The 21778-nt window shown below is 46.3% G+C and overlaps 1 protein-coding gene and 1 long non-coding RNA gene across 3 annotated transcripts in view; one reads left to right on the forward strand and one right to left on the reverse strand.

Moving 5' to 3' along the window:
- Nucleotides 1-10549, forward strand: part of LOC116075363 — a 24851-nt gene extending 14302 nt beyond the window's left edge. Inside the window, exon 2 of the long non-coding RNA XR_004112539.1 lies at nt 10357-10549. This is a non-coding gene — a long non-coding RNA (uncharacterized LOC116075363). The remainder of the gene's footprint in view (nt 1-10356) is intronic.
- The window catches only part of Micu1 (mitochondrial calcium uptake 1), a 157405-nt gene that overhangs the window by 15058 nt on the left and 120569 nt on the right, over nt 1-21778 (reverse strand). For both annotated transcript variants that reach the window (XM_031348480.1, XM_031348479.1), the window contains 2 exons: nt 17596-17733; nt 7120-7228 (listed from right to left, as the gene is read on the reverse strand). In XM_031348480.1, the coding sequence (XP_031204340.1) occupies nt 7120-7228; nt 17596-17733 (247 nt within the window). The remainder of the gene's footprint in view (nt 1-7119; nt 7229-17595; nt 17734-21778) is intronic.

Raw genomic sequence — 21778 nt, forward strand, 5'->3', positions numbered from 1 at the left:
CTCTCGCTGTGACGCACTGTATCCTCTCAAACTGCATGCCAAAACTAAACAAATGGCAGCTCCAGTGATCCCTTCTTTCTTTAAGTTGTTTTCCTCAGGTACTTTGTTACAGCAAAGAGAAAAGTAACCAATATGGAGTCACACCTCGGGCTCAGTGCTCTCTTCCTGACTGTAGACAGGACTGAAGCAGCTGGCTTACCCTCTTGTCACCTGGAAGTCCTGCTATGATGAGCTGCACCTTTGTACTGTGAGTTGAAGTACACCTTCCTTCAGCTGCTCATGTCAGGGTGCTCTGTCACAGGAGGATATATTGTAGAACATTCTGCTGGCTCTCGCAGGGCCTGCCCACGTCCAGAATAAAATCTCTCACGTGTTATGTCTATCGTAACTGAACTTCTAGTGTATGCAAGGAGTTGTCTAGGCCTTAAGCAGGTCATAAAGAAGTAGAAAACATGGCTCATGTTTACATAATGATAAAACACTAAAAACTTCAGTTCTTAATAATTAAAAATTTAGAACATCCAAGCTAATAAGAATGTAAAAAATTAACTATGGCAGCCAGAGAGATAGCTCAGTGGTTAAGAGCACTTGCTGCTCTTCTAGAGTACCAGGGTTTGGTTGCCAGCATCCACATGGTAGCTCACAATCATCTAATTCCAGTTCCAGAGGCTCAGAACCCCCTTCTGGCCTCTGATGGTACTGCATGTACATAGTGCATAGGTGTACATACAGGTAAAACATCCATACAAACAAACAAACAAAAAATACACAAAAGAAGCAAGAATAGATCTATTTCCTCAAAGAACAAAAGCAGCCGGGCAGTGATGACACATGCCTTTAATCCCAGCACTTGGGAGGCAGAGACAGGTGGATCTCTGAGCTCAAGGCCAGCCTGGTCTACAGAGTGAGTTCCAGGACAGCTAGGGCTACACAGAGAAACCCTGTCTCAAAAAAACAAAACAAAAAACAAAAAAACAAAAACAAACAGACAAACCAAAAAAAAACCCAAAAAACAAAAAACAAAAAAAAAAAACAAAAGCAGACCACAACTACTCCTATGGTGGTCTTTTTAGATTTTTTAAAACTTTTCATTTTTGCAGCTGAAGGCCAAACCCAGGGTTTCCTGCACATTGGTAGTGGTCTATCAGGGAGTTACATCCCTGGCGTTTCTTTAAGGACTAGCTTCTTTATGGAGCTGTCACAGTAGGGTGGGGCCTTTCTCGTTAAGTGTGAAGGCAAGCTCAGGGCCAGATGAAGTTACACTGGGGCTAGCATGCCTGAGCACCATCGTCTCTTGCCATTTACCCAGAGCCCTGGAACAAGCTCTGTGACATCACTATCCCAAACCAGGAACCTAAGGTTTAAGAATGTAGATGATTTGTTCAACATCACTAGAAGGTCCCCTATCCTCAGTGATGATGGGGAACAAACCCAGGGACTAATGAGACTCTATTACCACGCTAAGTTCCTATTTCTACTAATGAGGAGCAAGAACTCAGCCTCAGGTTTGCACATCAAACCTGAATTTATGCTTAGCATGATGCTTTGATACAGGCATGTTTCAGCATGTTAGATAGAAGAGCAGCACCCACAAATGTAAGGAGGGATACTGGGCTCCTCCGTCCCAACGGGGATTGCCGCATCTAATGCTATCATCCTGAGATGCTTTCCACCGGGGCTCTGGTACCTGGGAACCCTTTACCCTTCTGGCAGAAACAAGACGTGCTTTGACATTTAGAGGCCATAGCTCATTCTTAAGTTCCAGCTTGAATCCAACTATTCCATCACAGGAAGGTGCTGGGGAAGGAGTCATGTTCAATTTCCCATTACCATCTTCAACAGATTGCTTACATAACTCAGGCAGCCTGTCAGAGGCAATACACTTAGTTTTATGTTTATGAATGCACAAGAACAGCTGGTTGTACTTATGTATTAAATGAGAGATGACCTACAGACGAAATACAGTCTTTCCTGGAGACCATGTCTTCAGAAACCAGGGACACTTCACTCTTTTTTTTTTTTTTTTTTTGGAGACAGGGTTTCTCTGTGTAGCCCTGGCTGACCTGGAACTCGCTCTGTAGACCAGGCTGGCCTCGAACTCCGAGACCCACCTGCCTCTGCCTCCCAAGTGCTGGGATTAAAGGCGTGCGCCACCACTGCCCGGCCCTTTTTTTTTTTTTTAAAGATTTATTTTATGTATATGACTACACTGTAGCTGTACACATAGTTGTGAGCTATCATGTGGTTACTGGAAATTGAACTCAGGACCTCTGCTTGCTCCGACCCAAAGACTGATTTATTGTCAGATGTTAAGTACACTGTAGCTGTCTTCAGACACACCAGAAGAGGGCGTCATATCTCATTATGGATGGTTGTGAGTCACCATGTGCTTGCTGGGAAATGAACTCAGGACCTTCGGAAGAGCAATCCATGCTTTTAACCATTGAGCCATCTCTCCGGCCCCAGGGACACTTCATTCTTATCTGAGTTGTTACCATGTGGTCCATACAAACAACCACCACCACCACCGCCACTGCCACCGCCGCCACTGCCACCGCCACTGCCACCGCTGCCTCAACAAAACTTCAGTATTAGGACAGGATCATGTCCTCTGATGGTGTGTCTGTCCACCAGTCTGTACCTGCTGCCAGTCAGGACCCCTTGAACTGCTTAGGCGAGCTTAATGTGTAAGGTGCTGAAGGTACTCAGGAGCAGACCAGGGCTGGGAATGGTACCCTCCTTTGGGGGATTAGTTACGAACATTAGCATATTAAAAGCTGGCACTTGGGGAGAAGCTAGGTGTGACTCTGGCGTTTTTTTTCCAAACTTATTTAGACCATGGGGCATTTTTCTTTGCAGATCTAGGGAGGACTCATTACCATATCGAACACTGCTTGGGAAACTCCAATCAATTAAGTTTCAGGGTTGGCTTGTAAGCTCTAAACTAGCCAGGGAAGAAACGGTGCCAGGGCCTTGGGAAGATGCCAGTTTCTGAAGGTGTTGACCTTTCCAAAAAAAAAAAAAAAAGGAGAGAGAGACAGCTGGGATTGATAGCAACTAGGAAGGAGAAGAGGTTGGGCAGAGTATGCCCTTTGACCCTGCTTGGCTCCCTCTGCGCCCACAGCACGCATCAGGCAGGGCCCCACTCCTGTCTCCGTGCAGGTGACGACGCTGACTGGAACCTTGTCTAGTCATCCTGCGCCCACTCCTGTGAGCTTCCTGAGGCTGGAAGCCCACGCCCAGCACAGTGACAGTGCTGCCGACAGAACAGACAAACTCGCATACCATGCTGTGTTCAGGCTGCCAGCTTTATAACTCGACCTTTAGCAAGTGCACAGGGTGACAGGGTGATGTGCAGCTTTGTCCTCGTGGCGCCCTGTGAGTTATGTATCATATGTATGTATTCTTATCTTAATACATATGTATGTATTCTTATCTTAAACACACAGAAAGAGCCCAATGCTACCCAGCTAGTGAGTAACAGGAGTTGAGACAGACTCAGACAGTATGACATCAGTGCCTATGTTCTCGGGAGCCAGGGTCTCCTATAGCACAGGGTGGCTTCAAACTAACTATGTAGCCAAGGCTGACCTTGAACTGTGATCCTGCCTGTATTCCCAAATGCTGGGATAACACTCAGAGGTCTCACTACAGGGTGCTTAGAGCTGTGTTCTTAAACTCCACACCATTCTTCCTTCTTTTCTGGGGTTCATCTCAGTACTAAAATTTACACAGTTCTGTGGTGAGAGGAGGTTAGGCCTGTAATGCAGGCAGACCTACTCTGTCTATGGAGAGGGGAAGAAAAGCCTATAATTCACATAGACTTATTGCTCTAGATGTGTAGAATACAAAGAATTTAGCCAGGCAGGCAGGCAGTCCACATAGCGATATGCAAACCTTCACACACACTCAGGGAGAGCTGCTACAATAGACAAGATCCTGGCGGGACACAGGTGGACAGGTATTGCGTCTGTAGTTATAATGGAGGATCCTCAGATAACATCCTGGATTTCCAGCTGGGCTCTAAGACCTCAGAAGACCAAGAAGGTGAAGACACTCGGAGCTTCAGAGGGGATAGCCACACAGAGAAAGGACAGAGATAGAAGCTATGTACTCGAGGCCAAGGAGCACCCCCAGCCTTCAGAACATGGGAGAGGCAAGGGAGGATGCATCTCTAGAGGCTCTGGAGGGAGCATGGCCCTGGGGACTACTTAAGTTCTGGCACGCTGACTTTAAAACTCAACTGTGAGAGAACACATTTCTTTAAAACTTCTTTAAATCAAGAAGTTTTTTTTTCTTCTGTGACAGGGTTTCTCTGTGTAACCCTGGTTGCCCAGAAAATCACTCTGTAGACCAGGCTGGCCTCGAATTCAGAGATCCATCTACTTCAGCCTCCCCAGTGCTGCCTGGGAGACAAAGGCATATGGTTCCTTCTGTTACTTAGCATGAAACTAGGCCCTTTCTATCTCTGATATCTGTCCATATATGTTCAGGGGGGTCTAATGTGAAACACAAAAAGCAAACCAAGAAGCCAACTTGAATGACTGGGCACCACGAACCTGAGAGCTAAGTGCCCAGCATGAGGACCAGAGGCCTGCCATCTTACTCAGGAAACAGCCCAAAGTCATTTGAAAGAAACTCCGCCCACCTTTTTAATGGCTAAGTTTCATGTCTCCTTGTTACCGCTACCCTGAATCATTTGGTTTTGTGCAGCCTATAATTTACACACAGATAGTGATTCATCCCGTATGGTTCTCTTTAATGGTTCTGTTGGCTTTAGTGAAAGGGGGAAAACCCTCAGAGTGGTTATTATTTCTATTTTTGTAACTTGTGACTTTGAATCTTACATTTTTGGATTTGCACATGCTATCTGAGCCTGCCTTGGGAGACAGCAACGAAGTGAGGGCTATTTTGGAGGAAGGGCTTGGTAATCTCTCCCCATAACACCCACACCACGGCTCCCCAAAAGGAATCTACAGAGATGAGAGGAGGTGTTATCGCAAGCAAACAAATGCTATTTTAAAAAGCTATATGGATGGCTCCAAATAAAAGGCACCCAGATAGGAAAGGGAAAAGTATCATGAATTCTGGTTACAAGTAGAGTGATCTCTTTTATTTTTCTAGCTTTATTACTATAATATAGCTATTGGCTATAAAATAGCTATTGTGATGGTTTGTGTATGCTTGGCCTAAGGAGTGGCACTATTGGAGGGTGTGGCCCTGTTGGAGTAGGTGTGTCACTGTGGACGTGGGCTTTAAGACCCTCATCTTAGCTGCCTGGAAGTCAGTCTTCCACTAGCAGGCTTCAGATGAAGATGTAGAACTCTCAGCTCCTCCTGCACCATGCCTGCCTGGATACTGCCATGTTCCTGCCTTGATGATAATGGACTGAATCTCTGAACCTGTAAGCTAGGCCCAATGAAACCTTGTCCTTATAAGAGTTGTCTTGGTCATGGTGTCTGTTTATAGCAGTAAAACCCTAACTAAGACAGCTATTTTTGTGATTTAAGGGCTTCAACAAGATGTACTGATATGTGATATACTGTGAAGTATTACTGCACTTAGTGTAATTAAGTGCCTCTTTATCTTTCTTCTTTTCATTTTATACAGGGGCTTGGTATACAGCTTAGGCTGGTCTTGAATTCATAATCCTCCTGCCTCAGCCTACCGAGTACTACTTACAGGTATGGACCACTATGCCAACCTTCTTTTTTTTTTTTTTTTTTTTTTTTTTTTTCCCGAGACAGTGTTTCTCTGTGTAGTTCTGGCTGTCCTGGAACTCACTCTATAGACCAGGATGGCCTCAAACTCAGAAATCCACCTGCCTCTGCCTCCCAAGTGCTGGGATTAAAGGCATGTGCCACCACCGCCCGGCTATGCCAACCTTCTAAATCACCATTTCTCTCTCTTTACACAGTTACGTTTGTGTGGGCATTCGTGTGTGTTATCAGCATTAAGCACCTCTCTTAGCAAATCCAAGTATACGATATGGTATTAATAACCACAGTCACTGAGTGACCAGCTCTCTAGGAGAACCCTCATCCTGTGTAACTCAAACTTTGAGCCCTCTGACCCGTCTCCCCATCTACCTCACTCTTGGACTCTGTGGCAACAGCCAGTCTACTCGATTTCTAGAGCTTGGTTCATTTTTAGATTTCACATGTAAGCTAGAGCCATGAACTCACGTAAGAAAATAACTGACAGAATCTCCTGAAAAGTGCTGAACAAGCAAGTCTGCGCCTCTAAAACCGCAGTCGTTTGCTTTGGGCCGATCTGAGAGGAGGCATCACAGCGCCTGCAGCGCATTCTCAAACAGCCTAAACGCATCGGGAGTTTATCACACCACAAACAGCCATAAAAGAAGTTCTTGAGCTCAGATGAGTATCTGGGTATTCAGGGATAGAGGAAAAACACCTGAAATGGTGACTGCAAGGACAGATTTAAAGACTCTTTTGTCCATCTCAATTTTTTTTTTTGTTTTGTTTTTGTTTTTTTGAGACAGGGTTTCTCTGTGTAGCCCTGGCTGTCCTGGAACTTACTTTGTAGACCAGGCTGGCCTGGAACTCAAGACATCCGCCTGCCTCTGCCTCCCAAGTGCTGGGATTAAAGGTGTGTGCCACCACCGCCCGGCTCAATTCTTAAAAAATATAATAGTTGAAGGCAAAGATGCTGACCAGACCATTTCTTCATCAAGGACCCCAAGGCCAAGTGCTCCTGGCTTCTCTTTACACACGCCCTGACTCCAACGGCTCAGAAAGAGGTTCTGCAGCTCTGCCTTGTTTTCTCTGCCCTGTCTGCAGCGCAGTCAAATGTATGCACTAAGCTTGACATCTGTGCGTGACAAGAGAACAAACCACGGGGATGGGGTGGGGAGGGGGAAGTGTTGATGCACATCTTCAATCCCAGCACTTGGGAGGGAGGCAAAGGCAGGCGGATTTCTGAGTCTGAGGTCAGCTTGGTCTACAGATCGAGTTCCAGGACAGCCAGGGCTACACACAGAAAACAGGTCTCAAAACAAAATAAACAAAAAGCAAGAAAAACCTGACGTTTTGAGGGGAGGCACTCAGATAACAGATTGACGCAAATAATTTCAAGAAAGAAACTTCCAGGTTTCGGTACCTTTATCGAGAGATGCTCCGGCCATGTGGTAAAAGCTTAATGCAGTGTCCACGTCATTAATGTTCTTCAGGAAAGTGAAGAAGTTCTCTACCTCCTGGAAAGTCAGGCCCTGAAAGAGAAGCAACAGCAAGATAAAGCAGAGCCCGTGGCAAACAGAGCAAAGCCAGCAGGACGCACACTTCCATCTTACAGATGCTGAGCCAAGGACGGCAAGTGTGCACACCACAGGCCAAAACTCCAGAGCAGTGGTTCTCAATCTCCTGACGCAAGGACCCCTTATAATACAGCTCCTGGTGTTGTGGTGACCCCCCAACCACTGAATTATTTCCTTTGCTAATTCATCACTGCAATTGTGCTACTGCTGTGAACTGTAACACAAATGTGTGTTTTCTGATGGTCTTAGGTGACCCCTGTGAGAGGGTTGTCAACCCCCAAGGGTCACACCCCACAGGCTGAGCAGCACCCTGAGGAGAGTAACATGCTAACTGCTTCCCCCTCACACGGAGAACCCGACACAGGGCTGCTTGCAGTGATGAACTGCTTACCTGTGCTCTCCCGGTCAGCCACATTGTCTACTTTACTTCCTACATGGTCGTGGCTACTTTTCCAGTTACACATCTTAGCTGAGTCAGGACTTTCATGTGACAGTTTGCTCACAGAATCACCACAGGCAGGGACATATGAGGGATGGGTTCGGTACTTAGCTGAGAAGGAAAGCTATTCATGAACTTCATTTAAAAGCTCCAGATGAATGCCAGATGAATGCTGGGCGGTGGTGGCGCACGCCTTTAATCCCAGCACTTGGGAGGCAGAGGCAGGCGGATTTCTGAGTTAGAGGCCAGCCTGGTCTACAGAGTGAGTTCCAGGATAGCCAGGGCTATACAGAGAAACCCTCTCTCTCTCGAAAAAAAAAAGATGCATAAACTACAAACATGCAAAATTAAGAAGCTGCTATTAAATTAGTGCCCACAGGCTCTCCCCTTGGGGCAGGGATTAGCATCCTCTTACATCCCTCCCAACTGCATGCCCTTTCCCAGTCTTGAGCTCCCATCACCCATATCCCCAAGAGTGGCCACTATGTGACTTTTAGGGAATTTCTTTCCATTAAAAAACAAAACAAAACCAACCAACCAACCAGGAGACGGCTTTCAGGAACTGGTTCTCTTCCTCTTGTCTTTCTGAGGTAAAATCTCTCTTGTTTCTGTTCATCTGCATTTCAGCACAGCTGCCCTGAGAGATTCTGAGCAATTCTCCTGTCTCCACCTCCCACCTTAGCATCTAAGTGCCGGGAATTACAGATCTGTGCCGTCATTGCTGGCTTTCTTTATGAGGGCTCCTGGGACTGAACTCAGATCATGGCGCTTATGTGGCAAGCACGCTCATCTGCTGAGCCTTGATGCCTACCCTATTTTCGTATTCTTTTTATTTTGTAGGGATGAGGGTCAAACATGGGGACTTGTGCATGCTGGGTAAGTGACCTACCCATGAGCTGTACCCTCAGCCTCAGACTGGAAAGGGTTTTGACGACTAAAGGCTGACTTAAGACTCTTAAAACAGAGAGGATGCGGTAGAGAAATACTTTCTAGTTTGACAAAGACAAACATTAGTATTATGTTTACTAATTTTTTCTTTTCTCTTTTTTTTGCAAACCATCAAATGCTATGGAGCAAGATCAGACTTCTTATGCTGAGCTTACTGAAGGACAGAGTTGGGGAGGGAGGACAACTTGCATCTTATTCAACATGATTTAGACAAACAGTGGGATACAAATCATCCGGTGACACTGCTGAATCTAATATATAAGGCTGTCTTTATTGTACAGATGCAATAAAGAATATTTATTGAGTGCTTACTTATCAGTTAGCACTCTGCCAAGAACAGCAAGCGAAATAAAACAACACTGGACATAGGCCTCGATGTTATGGGGCTTATAATTTACATAGGTCTTCTTAAAGAAGAGATAACACCAAGCACAAAACTCTTCAGTAACTGCTTTACACACACACACACACACACACACACACACACACACACACACACCACACAAAAGAAGACTACACCATGAGCTTTGTGGATGTAAAGTAGAAGCTCAAAGGTTATTGGGAGCTGAGTTGTTCAGACAGGAAGACTAAAGCTCACATAAATCCACTGGTTGTGAGTGGAGCTAACTGGTGTCTCAGCAGCCAGGGGTGTCCCCGCCTGAACCTGGTGGCAGGCAGTGGAGTCTTCGTGATATTCTTGGGGGAGGGTGAAAATGGAGGAGTTATGGAAAACTGTTCTGTAACCCAGCTACTTAGGAAGCGTGGGAAAGATGGACTTGCCAAAGGCTGGGCTACTCAGAAAGCATGGGAAGGTGAACAGTGGTTGGTAGGAGGAGAGATTTTCCTAGGCACTGTAAAAGTTCATTCAATGCCAGGGAGTTATTGATGAAGTGAACTACCTTTTGGAAGTAAAAGCAATCAACAAAATTTTCGGAGAAAACAGTGCATATCTTTATGGTCCAGTGAGGCAAGAATTCTTACGTAACACGGCAAAGCGCAATATTCACCAAAACTCAACCAAACAGAACAAAAAGTGGGTAAAGCAGAGCTCATCCAACCCAAGAGAAAAGTGCCAAAGAGAGGCTAAAGGAGAAGATTTGAAAATCACTCTTCTGATACAGGACCACCCGGAGCTGTGTACAGAACTCTTACAACTCAATAGTGACACGTGATTTAATAAAAGATTTGGGGGGCTGGCGAGATGGCTCAGTGGGTAAGAGCACTGACTGCTCTTCTGAAGGTCCTGAGTTCAGATCCCAGCAACCACATGGTGGCTCAGAACCACCTGTAATGAGATCTGACGCCCTCTTCTGGTGTGTCTGAAGACAGCTACAATGTATTACGCCAGAGTGAGTGGGGCCGGAGGGGGCGGGGCTGGAGAGGTCCTGAGTTCAATTCTTAGCAGCCACACACATGATGACTCACGGCCATCTGTACAGCTATAGTGTTCTCATACACATAAAACAAATAAAATAAATCTTTAAAAAAAAAAAGATTTGGTAGTGTAGCTGCAGCTCAGGAGTATAGATAGCACTTGTCCTATATACACAGGGCCCTGGGTTTGACCTCAGCAGCATAAACAAAAAAAATGAATAAATAAAAATAGACATTTTACTAAACAAGATGCATGGATGATAAACTCATTAGAAAAATACAAATTAAAGCCATAACAGTATCTTTTTTTTTGCTTTCTCAGACAGGGTCTCGCTACCTGGCTCTGGCTGGCCTACTACTCACACTATACCAAGCTGGCTTCAGAGTCACAGAGACACTCCTGCCTTTCTTCCCAAGTGCCAGGATTAAAGCTGCACGCCACCAGGATTAAAGCTGCACGCCACCAGGACTGTTTGGCTGCCTCTTAAGAAGTGAAATATAAATATCCAGTAAGATCCAGTTATCTCCCTCTCAGTATTCTAAAATAAATAAATAAATAAATAAAAAACATAGGTCCAGGAGCTGGAGAGACGGCTCAGGGGTTAAGAGCACTGGCTGCTCTTCCGGAGGACCCAGGTTCAGTTTCCAGTACCCACATGGCGGCTCACAACCGTCTGTCACTCCAGTTTCAGGGGAACTGACGCCATCTTCTGGCCCCTGCAGGTACTAAGGCACATTCGTGGTTTACAAACATACATGCAAGCAAAACACCCAGGAGCACAGCATTATAATAATAATATTAAGGGAAAATGACAGCACCACAGGTCCACGTGAGGACCTGCATGTGAACATGGAGAGTAGCAGTACTCCTGAGAGCCTAAGAGGGAAGCAGCTTGGTTGTGCATTTGATGGTGATGGATGAGGGAAACACGATGACTTAACACTATTTGCTACTCAGCGAGGAGAAGCCAAGGGGAAAAAAAAAGATTAATATCTTCAAAGCATTCTGCTAAGTGGAAGAAGCCAGAAGAGGAAGACTGTACTGCAATGCTGTGTTTATTAGAAACGTTCAGGAAAGGCAAGCTCTCTGGAGAGACGGTGGTGGGTGGGAGTAGGGCCAGGATGCACAGACTGAACACTGGCCTTGAGGGGTCCTCTGGGGTGCTGGAAATGTCCACGCACTGCATAGGCAGTGGCGTTGTATAACTGTACATTTACTGAGAACCACTGAACTGTACACTAAATTTTATGGTTTATAAATTATACTTCAGTAAGGCTGTTTAAAATAAAAAGCAGGACTGGCGAGATGGCCAGTGGATCAGAGTCCTTGGTGGCGAGCCCAGTGATCTGAGTTTGATCCTTGGACCCTACATGGCAGCAGGAGAGCACAGGTTCCTTCCAGCTGCCCTCTGCACTCCACACACATGCTGTAGAAAATGCACCCTTTCCTCTCCCCAATAAATACATTTACAAAGTAAAGTTAAAGACAAAACTTAAAAATGAAGGCATGGTGGAGCACATGGGAGGCAGAGGCAGGTGGATCTCTGTGAATCTGAGGCTAGCCTGGTCTACAGAGGGAGTGTCAAGACTACAGAGAGATGCCCTATCTCTAAAACACAAAACAAATGCAGTAGGTAGAACGGAGGTAAGGAGGGCCTGGCTTGCCCTGCAGTCAGCTGTAAGCCAGACACCACTGTCGGCAAGGGGCCACGGATGAGCGTGAATGCCATCACACACAGATCCCTGACTTCAAGCTGACAGCACATTCATCTGCAGGGAGTGCGTGCGTGCGTGCGTGCGTGCGTGCGTGCGTGCCTGCGATTGCTTGAGGATCTCTTGTGGCTCGCTGAAGAGTTGTCTTCTTCCTTCCAACATGGCCACCGCCCACCTCATAATCTAGCCTCTGTTTAGTTTGTACAGTGCCCTCCTGTCATAAGTTCAGGACTTGTCTTCAACTGCAGCCTGGCAGCAGGGGAATGACGTATTTCTGTGACTTAACACTGCCACAAGCATATTCTTGAAATAGTATTTTCTTCATATCTTCAGCTTTTCCTGCTCACGAAATGCAAGCAACTTCCCACTGTCAAGTGGGCAGGCTCCCAGACTTCCTGGCTAAGGCCATAAAGTCCTCCTCCACCTGCCCCAGTGAATGGACCTTTCTATTTCCCTAGGAACCTTGGGTGCGAACCTGGTACTGATGGCTTGTTTCTCCCAAACCTTGTGCTTATTCAGATCCTAGGGAATAAAGAGTGGCTCAGCGGTTAAGAGCACTGACTACTCTTCCAGAGGTCATGAGGTCAAATCCCCAGCAACCACATGGTGGCTCACAACTATCCATAATGAGATCTGACGCCCTCTTCTGGTGTGTCTGAAGACAGCTACCGTGTACTTAGATATAATAATAAGTAAATCTTCAAGCTAGAGCAAGCGGGTCCTGAGTCGGAGTGAACAGGTGGACCATAGTGAGCAGAGATCCTAAATTCAAATCCAGCAACCACATGATGGCTCACAACCATCAGTACAGACTCAGTGTACTCATATACATAAAATAATAAATAAATAAATCTTAAAAAAAAAAAAGAGTGGGGATGGTCTGGGAGGGGTGGGTATGCCTGGAATCCCCATACTTGGAGGCCGTGGCAGGATGCTTGAGAGGTGAAGACCAGTATAGGCTATGTAGTTAATTCCTTGTCAAAATCTAAAAACCAAACTATGGCAAGGAATTGGACCATCTGCAGGGAGGTTATGGAATCTTCTTGGCCTAGGATATTGGCACTATCTTTAAGTCAGTGTGTGATTTTTTGGTCAGTAGTTAAGGCTCTTAAGATTTCTTTCTCAAGCCCAGAGTGGTAGCATACACCTTCAATCCCAGCACTTTGGAGACAGAGGCAGGCAGGTCTTTTGAGTTCAAGGACAGCCTGGTCTACAGAGTGAGTTCCAGGACAGCCAGGGCTTCACAGAGAAACTCTGTCTTAAAAAGAAGAAGAAGAAGGAGGAGGAAGAGGAGGAGGAGAAGGAGGAGGAGGAGGAAGAAGTGGAGGAGGAAGAAGAGGAAGAGGAGAAGAAGAAGAAGAAGAAGAAGAAAGAAAGAATATTTTTTTCATCTGAACAATGGTTATCTACAAGCAAAACTGTGATAATTGGGCACGGGGGGGGGGGGGGGGATGTCTAGCATATAGAAAATTGCCAGTGTCACATTCTGCCCTTACTGTCTTCTCTCCATTTGGCCCAGCTCTCTTCCCTCAGCTTCTCCTGAAAATGTAGGTCTGTTCCAAGTTTCTCTAGACCTGCTCCTTAGTCAGGGGCACTTCCCAGCTGCTGTGTCACCTGCAGTGGAGTTGAACCATCCAGAAATACTGACAGATGAAAAATGTAGCAGCCCGGCAGGCCCGCATCCCTTGTGCCATCTGTACTAAGCTGCAGCTTCCAGCCCTGCATCATTTCAAGGGACATCTACTGCATAGCCAAGCTCCTTGGCTGTGGGCTGGGCTATAGCTAGCTGTTGGGCTAGGATTGGGACCACCCAGGGAGCTTCATCACTGGAGAGTTCAGGATCCCTTCCTTCTCTGAAGAAGAGCCCTTCTCTCTTTTTTTCTCACTCTGACCCTGCAGCCCCGCTCACTCCAGCGTAATAAACTGTAGCTGTCTTCAGACGTACCACAAGAGGGTGTCAGATCTCATTACGGATGGTTGTGAGCCACCTGTGGTTGCTGGGATCTGAACTCAGGACTTTCGGAAGAGCAGTCAGTGCTCTCATCCGCTAAGCCATCTCGCCATCCCCCAGAAGAGCCCTTCTCTAACACAACTCCGGGCTCTGCCCTCTCAGCAACCATGGGGCTTTCCTGCCTGATGGGGCTGTCCTTATCCTCCCCACCATGGGAACAAGCTGTCTCCACCTCTAACCCCACAGTTCTTTCCCCCAGGTCTCATCTGCTCCTTATGTGCCTTTTCCTGGACCTCCCTGGGAAGTCTGAGAAAGTGGTTGGCTGGGAGATTGGCGGGGAGAAGACAAATGAATGCTATATTACTAGGAGAGCAGCAGTTAAATTAGATTAAAGAGACAGCAATCAGTAGCTGGTGGGTAGTCACCTGCAAGTTACCTAGGATCATCTCTATTAACTTGTGGCCAATGTATTTCTTTTCTTAAACTCTGAAAGGGATTCTTTCTTTTTTGTGTGGCATCTCAGAAGAAATGGGGTGAAGGCTAGGATAAATGAAGCCAGGGACACACACCTAGACCTACCAACATAAGACATACACACGGACCTCTCTCTGAACTCAGACTTCATTGGTTTGAAGAAGTCCTGCCATTTTATTTTCTTTTTTTTTATGGGCATGAGTGTTTATATATTTATGTGTGTGTGTGTGTGTGTGTGTGTGTGTGTGTGTGTGTGTGTGCATGCAGTGTCTGTGGAGGCCAGAAGAGGGCATCTGATCCGCTGGAACTGGAGTTCTAGGTGGCTGCGAGCCAGTATGTGGGTGATGGGAACTGAACCCGGATCTTCACAAGGGCAGCCAGCGATCTCAAGCGCTGAGCTGTCTCTCTAGCCCTTGCACTTTCATGGTAACAGACCCAAAGTGGGAAAAGGAAGCAGTTAGAAACAGAAGGGAATTTCTTCTTGATGGGAAATGGTTCTGGGGAGATGGACTGACAACATTAGGAGCCAAGGCCCTTTATTAACTCTCATTTTGGTTAATTGCTATGTTCACAACTATTTAATCAACACAAGAGGGCAATCAATTTCAATCTCCTAGTGAAAGCAGGCTAGAAATTCTGGCCAAACGAGATTCTGCACCCAGATTTCCAGCTTCACAGTTTGTCCTTCCATGGCCGAGCTCTGTTTGCAAGGTCTTTGGTCCTAAATTGACTCCTGTACAAGCTAAAACACTCTATGCCTTCAAGGGAGACGTCTTCAACACCTCATTCATTACTTTCAAATATAAATTCATAATAAAATATGAATTAGCCTATCATGATTGATAGCTAACTTAAGGTCAAACTGATGTCTGCAGCGACCTTTAAAAATAGAGGTCTGTTTAGGCCAGTTATGTAACTCAGAGTAGCACATCTGGCGAGCATCTGTGAGGCCTCAGGCTGGATCCTTGTCACCCCCAAAACTTAACAAAACAGCAAGCCAGAAAAAGCTCTCACAAAACAAGGATGACAAGTCTGTCTACAGAAAGGAGTGCTTCCTTTATGCAAACATCCTGCGTCCAGCAGAGGGTTAAAACACTCACCTAAACACGTGCAGTCCATATATCATAATTTCCACAGATACAAGCTGGGTGTCGGATAGTGCAGAAACGCTCTCCAGGGGAAGAACTATTCCCTTACTCCATTAATGACAAGCCTACCCCTCAGCCAGGAGAACACCTGCGGTGAGGACAGGCTGGACCTAGAAGAACCTAGCCTGGCTCTGAGTCCTTTCAGTTTTTCAGCATCCAGGCAAGGAAGAAAAATGTCCAGCTGAGAGGCAGTTAGAAAGCAGTGGTGTTCATGGATGATTTCTTACACAAACAGAACACTGGGGCAAATGCCTGTTATCTTGTTTCTTCCCTAGCTGTTGGCTTTTTTTTTTTACTTAATATTTATTTATTTATTTTATGTATATGAGTACACACTATAGCTGCATAGATAGTTGTGAGCCTTCATCCGGTTGTTGGGAATCGACTTTTTAGGACCTCTGCTTGCTCAGGTCAACCCTGCTCGCTCCTGCTTGCACAGGTCAACCCTGTTCGCTCTGCTGGCTCTGGCTTAAAGATTTATTAATTATTATAAATAAGTACACTGTAGCAGATTTCAGGCGTACCAGAAGAGGGCATCAGATCTCATTATGAGTGGTTGTGAGCCACCATGTGGTTGCTGGGATTTGAACTCAGGACCTTCAGAAGAGCAGTCAGTGCTCTTACCCTCTGAGCCATCTCGCCAGCCCGCTATTGGCTTTTAAAAGCTGTGATGGTCCCATGGCAAGCAGATCGGAAGAGCTCAGTCTGCAGGCCAGTGAGGTCAGGGTTACCTACAGTCACCTTGGGAAGCACTCAGGAAGCAGCGCACTGTCTTCAGAGAAGCCCTGTCTCGATCACACCCACTACCCTGGTCCTGACTCAAGGAGCATTTCCAGTGCCAGACTGGGGTTCTGATCATGGCCACATGACGACTGCTGTCCTATAGGAAGGAAAGGTTTGGGGCCTGTCAGGCTTTCCCATGGGTCTGAGTGCCTGGGCAGCCAGCAGTCCAGTCTCTGCTTCAGTCTGCTTCTCCCTGAGTACTGTTGGGACTTTGTGGTTGCCCTTTACCTGTACTGGGTCCAGCCAGTGTTAAAGGATGGCAGAGAGCAGGTAGGACTGAGTAGAGCTCCTGTGAAGCCGAGGTCGCTAATGTCAATGCGCTCACCCTCCTCTTCCTCTCTAGTAACCATATTATCAGTCAATTTGATCCTACTCCTGCTTGTTCCCACAGTACCTTCCACACTGGGACCATGGCTCTCTTTACATAAATAGCCAACCCTGTTGTTTCATCATTAAGCCTTCAGCACTCTCTCACTGTTCTGAGTGAGGTCTAGGCTCCTTCTGTGCCTCTCTCACAGGAGTCCTTGCTCTGGGATGCTCCAGCCATGCTAGCTCCTGATCAGCCCCTCCTACATGCCAGGTTTGTTTTAGTGCTGATTTTTGACTCTAAGGTTGTGTCCTTGTGTGTTATTTTGTCAACGCGGCATACGTTAGTGTCATCTGAGAAGATGGAACCTCAACTAAGAAACCCGCTTCATCGGACTGGCCTGTAGGCAAGTCTGGTGGGGGCATTTTCTTGATTAATAATTGATACAAGAGGGCCTCTCTGTGGGTGGTGCCATAGCTAGGTAGCTGTGGTCCTGGGTTGTAAAAGAAAGCAGGCTGATCAAGCCACGCAGAGTAAGCCAGTAAATACCTCCCTTCGTGGCCTCTGCTTCAGCTCCTGCCTATAGGTTCCTGCCTTGCTTCCTGTGACAAGGCATCCTACCCTATAAGCCTGCTGCATCCTTTCCTCTCCAAGTTGCTTGTGGTCCTGGCATTTATCAGCCACACAAAGCAGACTGACAACTCCTTCTCTCGACTTCTAGAAATCCTGTCTCAGTGGATCCTGCCTTTGGTCTGTCGTTTTCATTCTGCGCAAGGCTCCTCAGGAGATCTTTCCAGTTCTCAGGGATTAAGGGTCAGTGATTACCAAACCTGGCTGGGAGCTCTGAGGTCGATGTGGATACTGAGCTGCCTTGTGATCATTTCCATATGGATAGCCTATAGGTATGTTAAATTCAAGGCATCTACAACAGAACCCTGCCTTTCTTCCCATCCAAATTAGTTCTTTTAATGCTTCTTAATCCTAGTGCATGGAACCACTTGTGTTTGACCAAGAGACCTGGGGTTATCCTACCATTTCTCCTGTTCACTGCCTACTGTTCATTATTTTTCTCTCTTTGGACCTTAGGTCTGAGAGATGTATTCATTCCTGAATGGCTCACGATGCGTTCTCATTATAACCAGAGGCCCCACGGCTTCATTTCTCCCTGTACCCGAGGCAACCTACCTTCCCGTCTTTGAAGTGCTTCTTCAGCTGTCTCTGCATGGCGGTCAGCTTCTTGGACTGCACTCCACTGTAGGCCAGCAGCATGCCTCCGAACTGCCTCTCAGAGATCCTCCCATCTACCGGGTCATGGCGTTCAAACTGGGTAGGAAGCAGACAGAGCGTTCTGGGAGTTACATGGAAGGTATTTCGGTGTGGACTGCAGGATGACCAACTGTGTTTGAGGGGAGAAATTAATCTGGACCTCAGTCCCTCACAAGTAAAACACTTATCACAACGCAGCTCATTACTCTGAGTTATTAAGATTCGCCAATAATAATAAAACCAAACAGTTGAATCCAGAATAGGCCATGCCCTCCCCCCAGCCCCCACCCTGTGCCCCCTGGGTCAGGAGTATCCTTGAGGGAAGAGTGCCAATTTTAAAACTCTATAAAAATTCAAAAATTTTCTCTTTTCTTCTTTTTAGACAGGCTCTCACTATGAAACCCTGGCTGGCCTGGAACTCAGCATGTAGACCAGGCTGGCCTCAAACTCACAGAGCTCTGCCTGTGTCTGCATCCTGAGTGTGGAGATTTCATACATTAATAGTAATAACCACTCTCTAAGATCATCCATGACCTTGCTTCTCAGAGTAGACTTAAACATGGTTACAAACCTCATCAATCATGCTTACACAAAAATCAAGTGGATCTCTGAGGATTTCAAACAAGAGGAATGTAATTTACAAGTTTTCTCAAAAAGGATAACTGAATGATAGGATGTCAATAGAGCTTAAGAGAAATATGTAACAAGAGAAAGAGCCTCCAGCTAATCTAAGCTTATTACAACATTAAGACTTCATTTAGAGGGCTGGAGAGATGGCTCAGTGGTTAAGAGCACTGACTGCTCTTCCAAAGGTCCCGAGTTCAATTGCCAGCAACCACATGGTGGCTCACAACCATCTGTAACGAGATCTGATGCCCTCTTCTGGTGTGTTTGAAGACAATTACAGTATACTCACATATAATAATAAATAAATCTTAAAAAAAAATTTCGTTTAGGAACAGAGACAAGGAAGCTCTCTTGGACTCAGTTGCAACATTAATTTTATGTAACATGCAATGTTGAGGTTTGTTTTTTTGCTATGTATTTAATACTAAATACAGATCCCCAAGGCCTTGTTGCCTGGAAGGATGAGAGAATCTGCACACAGACCCAAGTTGCAGAGACACAACATGCAAGTAACTATGCAACCGCCCAAGTTACTCCTGATTGGTGAATGGAGATACCTATAACCTATAGCCTATAGCTGGACAGACTCGATAAAGACGGGGCTTGGGGTTCCCACGCTTAGGGTCTGAGGAGAACCATGAGGGAGGGAGAGGAGGAGAGAAGGAACGTGCTATGGGTTAGGAGAGTCACGAAAACATAGCCGTGAGTGCTGGCCAATTGAAGTTAAGCTCAGATGAAATATGGCGAATTCTAACTCAGGGTTATTAGTGAGGAAATAGATGCTAATAGCTTAGAGGGTGACATCTGCCCAGCTCTAGGGCTGATTAAGGCTTATTATAATGATAAATGTTATATATATTTTTAAATCTGTGAACCAAATGATCAAAGGCAGGGTAGAAGCCCCTGACTGAGATGATATAATCTCTAAAACATGTAACATGGTGGCTATAGGTCTAGTGGCCAAAAGGACAGGAGGATGGCAGAATGTCTTCACATTCCTACACAGCAGGGTTGATATGTTCTACCGAGAGTGAGTTCACAGATGTCAGATGGTACTAAGTAAGTCCGTGTCAACAAGCACTTCCCCAACGTCTTCTCCTTGTCTAGCACTTGTGTGAGTCACCGTGCGGCATGGGAAGGAAGGAGCCCTTAGGGACCTCTGCTAGGCAGATGACACATGTAAGACAGAGATAAAAATGGAAATAGCCAAGAGGGGATTCTTTCTGGTCTTGCTTACTCCCTCATGAGTCACACAGTATACAAGCCACAAGAACTACACCACAATAACTACTCTCTACTGTGCGCGCGCCTCACCCAGGAAGCTCCCCTGCACACTCTTTCATTTAAGTCTTGGTTGGGTGGATGGAGCTTCTTGGCTCTGCCTTGCAGACAAGAAGCCCGAGGCAACATGCAAGTGACTAAGCAGGGTTAGCAGATGCAGCCCATCTGGGTTCACAAAATTCCCTACTTCTCTGCAGCCTTCAGGGCAGCACCCTGATAGTCTGAATAAGCTACATCAGCCGGGGCAGGGGTGGGGGCTGAGAGCCAGGGTGATGGAAAAGCACAGCTCCCGCAGAGGAATCAACATCACCAACACAGGTGAGACGCTCCTTTCCCACTGGGGCCCACAGTAGTTCCCATCTGTCACTCCATCACCTGCACAGAACTGATTAATTTCTGACAAAACCCAAAGTTTTGGGGGATTCGTTCTAAGTTTGATTTATGGCTCAATTTGCCATCCTGAACAAAACAGAGGAACTAATAAAAATTCTGCAAGTGGGCAACATTTTGCCCTCTTTAAAGCAGGTTTCCAGCAGGCTCAGATGCCTGAGCCTCAGTTGGCCATACAGAATTCATTTAAAGGCAGACTCTAAATCAAAGCTGTGGCCTGGCTCTCTGCGCTAGCCTTTAAGGATCTGGACGGACATGCTTCCCTTTCGGGAACTCCCCACCAGGGTGGAACTAGGCAGATTCAAAGTTGAAATGCTTCTTGTCTGTAAACCTGACAGCGGCTGGCTTGCACAGGGTTCATGAAAAGCCTTGGGCTTCTACCGTCTAAAGGCACAAGCGTTCCTCTGTTGTGTTTCAAGGGCAGTTTCTAGGGGAGAGTCTCAAGTAGCAATTTCAATGCTCAAATTAGCATTTTTACTGTGTTTGAAGACACAAACTTGGCTTTTGGTAACATGTTCCACTATTATCAAGCAATTAGAACCAAAAAGGCTTAAACACCAATATTTGTCCTTTCTGTACTCTGACTGACTTCAAAACTCATGGCTCTAGCTCTACGATTTCACTCTGGACAGCAGCTCTCTGTTTAGTCTATTGGTCTCCTGAGGTGAAACTACCTCCCTAATGAGTTTTTTCATGCTGCAGAGGATCAGGGTCTTGTGCATGCCAGGCAAGCTCTCTACACTGAGCTACAGCCCCAAGGCCGTTCGTTTCTGAGGTCTTAAACAAAACCGAGGAGGTGGGGATGGGGATTTGGAGGTGGGGTAGGTGGTAGGTGTTTTACACACTTACAACTGCTAACTGACACAAAACATTCTACTTGTTCAACATTTTAAATATTTATTTATTTATTTTATGTATACGAGTATACTGTAGTTGTCTTCAGACACCCAAGAGGGCATTGGATCCCATTATAGATGGTTGTGAGCCACCATGTGGTTGCTGGGATTTGAACTCAGGACCTCTGGTAGAGCAGTCGGTGTTCTTAACTGCTGAGCCATCTCTCCAGCCCTTGTTCAAGATTTTAAAGTTGCCGGGTGTGGTGGTGGTGCACGCCTTTAATCCTAGCACTTGGGAGGCAGAGGCAGGCGAATTTCTGAGTTCGAGGCCAGCCTGGTCTACAGAGTGAATACCAGGACAGCCGGGACTACAGAGAGAAACCCTGTCTTGAAAAACCAAAAAAAAAAAAAAAAAAGATTTTAAAGTTGAAGACCTACTAAGTGAAGGTTTGGGAGCTTAAGGATTGCATTTCAGAGATCTACTAGCTTAAAATGTCAAGGGCCATGGATACATGTTATATGGGTGCAGAGATCATGTGTACAATTATTTTTGGACACAGTCTCACTATGCAGCCCAGCACATCACTGACCACCTGTGCTGCTCTCCCGTGTTTCACAGCCAGCTGTACAGGCTTGCAGCTTCGCTAGGCAGCCTCGGCCACATTCTTTACTGTATACAAGCTGTCTCCCTATTGACCCCCAGGGGGCAGCCGGGAGGCAAGGAAGGGCCAGAAAAGAGAAGGCAGCAAACACTGGAAGATTCTTTGTGGCTTTCTAAACACAGTGCACCTTTCCTTCCCACCCTGCTCCTCAGTGAGGGGAGGGCTAGCTGTGTGGAAGGACAGATGACATCCATCCTTCCATCTATCCACCTATCCACCCACCCATCCATCCACTTATCCACCCACCCATCCATCCATCTACCCACCCATCCATCCATCCACCCATCCACCCACCACCCACCCACC

The sequence above is a fragment of the Mastomys coucha genome, unplaced genomic scaffold, assembly GCF_008632895.1.
Source record: "Mastomys coucha isolate ucsf_1 unplaced genomic scaffold, UCSF_Mcou_1 pScaffold3, whole genome shotgun sequence".
NCBI classification, from domain to species: domain Eukaryota; kingdom Metazoa; phylum Chordata; class Mammalia; order Rodentia; family Muridae; genus Mastomys; species Mastomys coucha.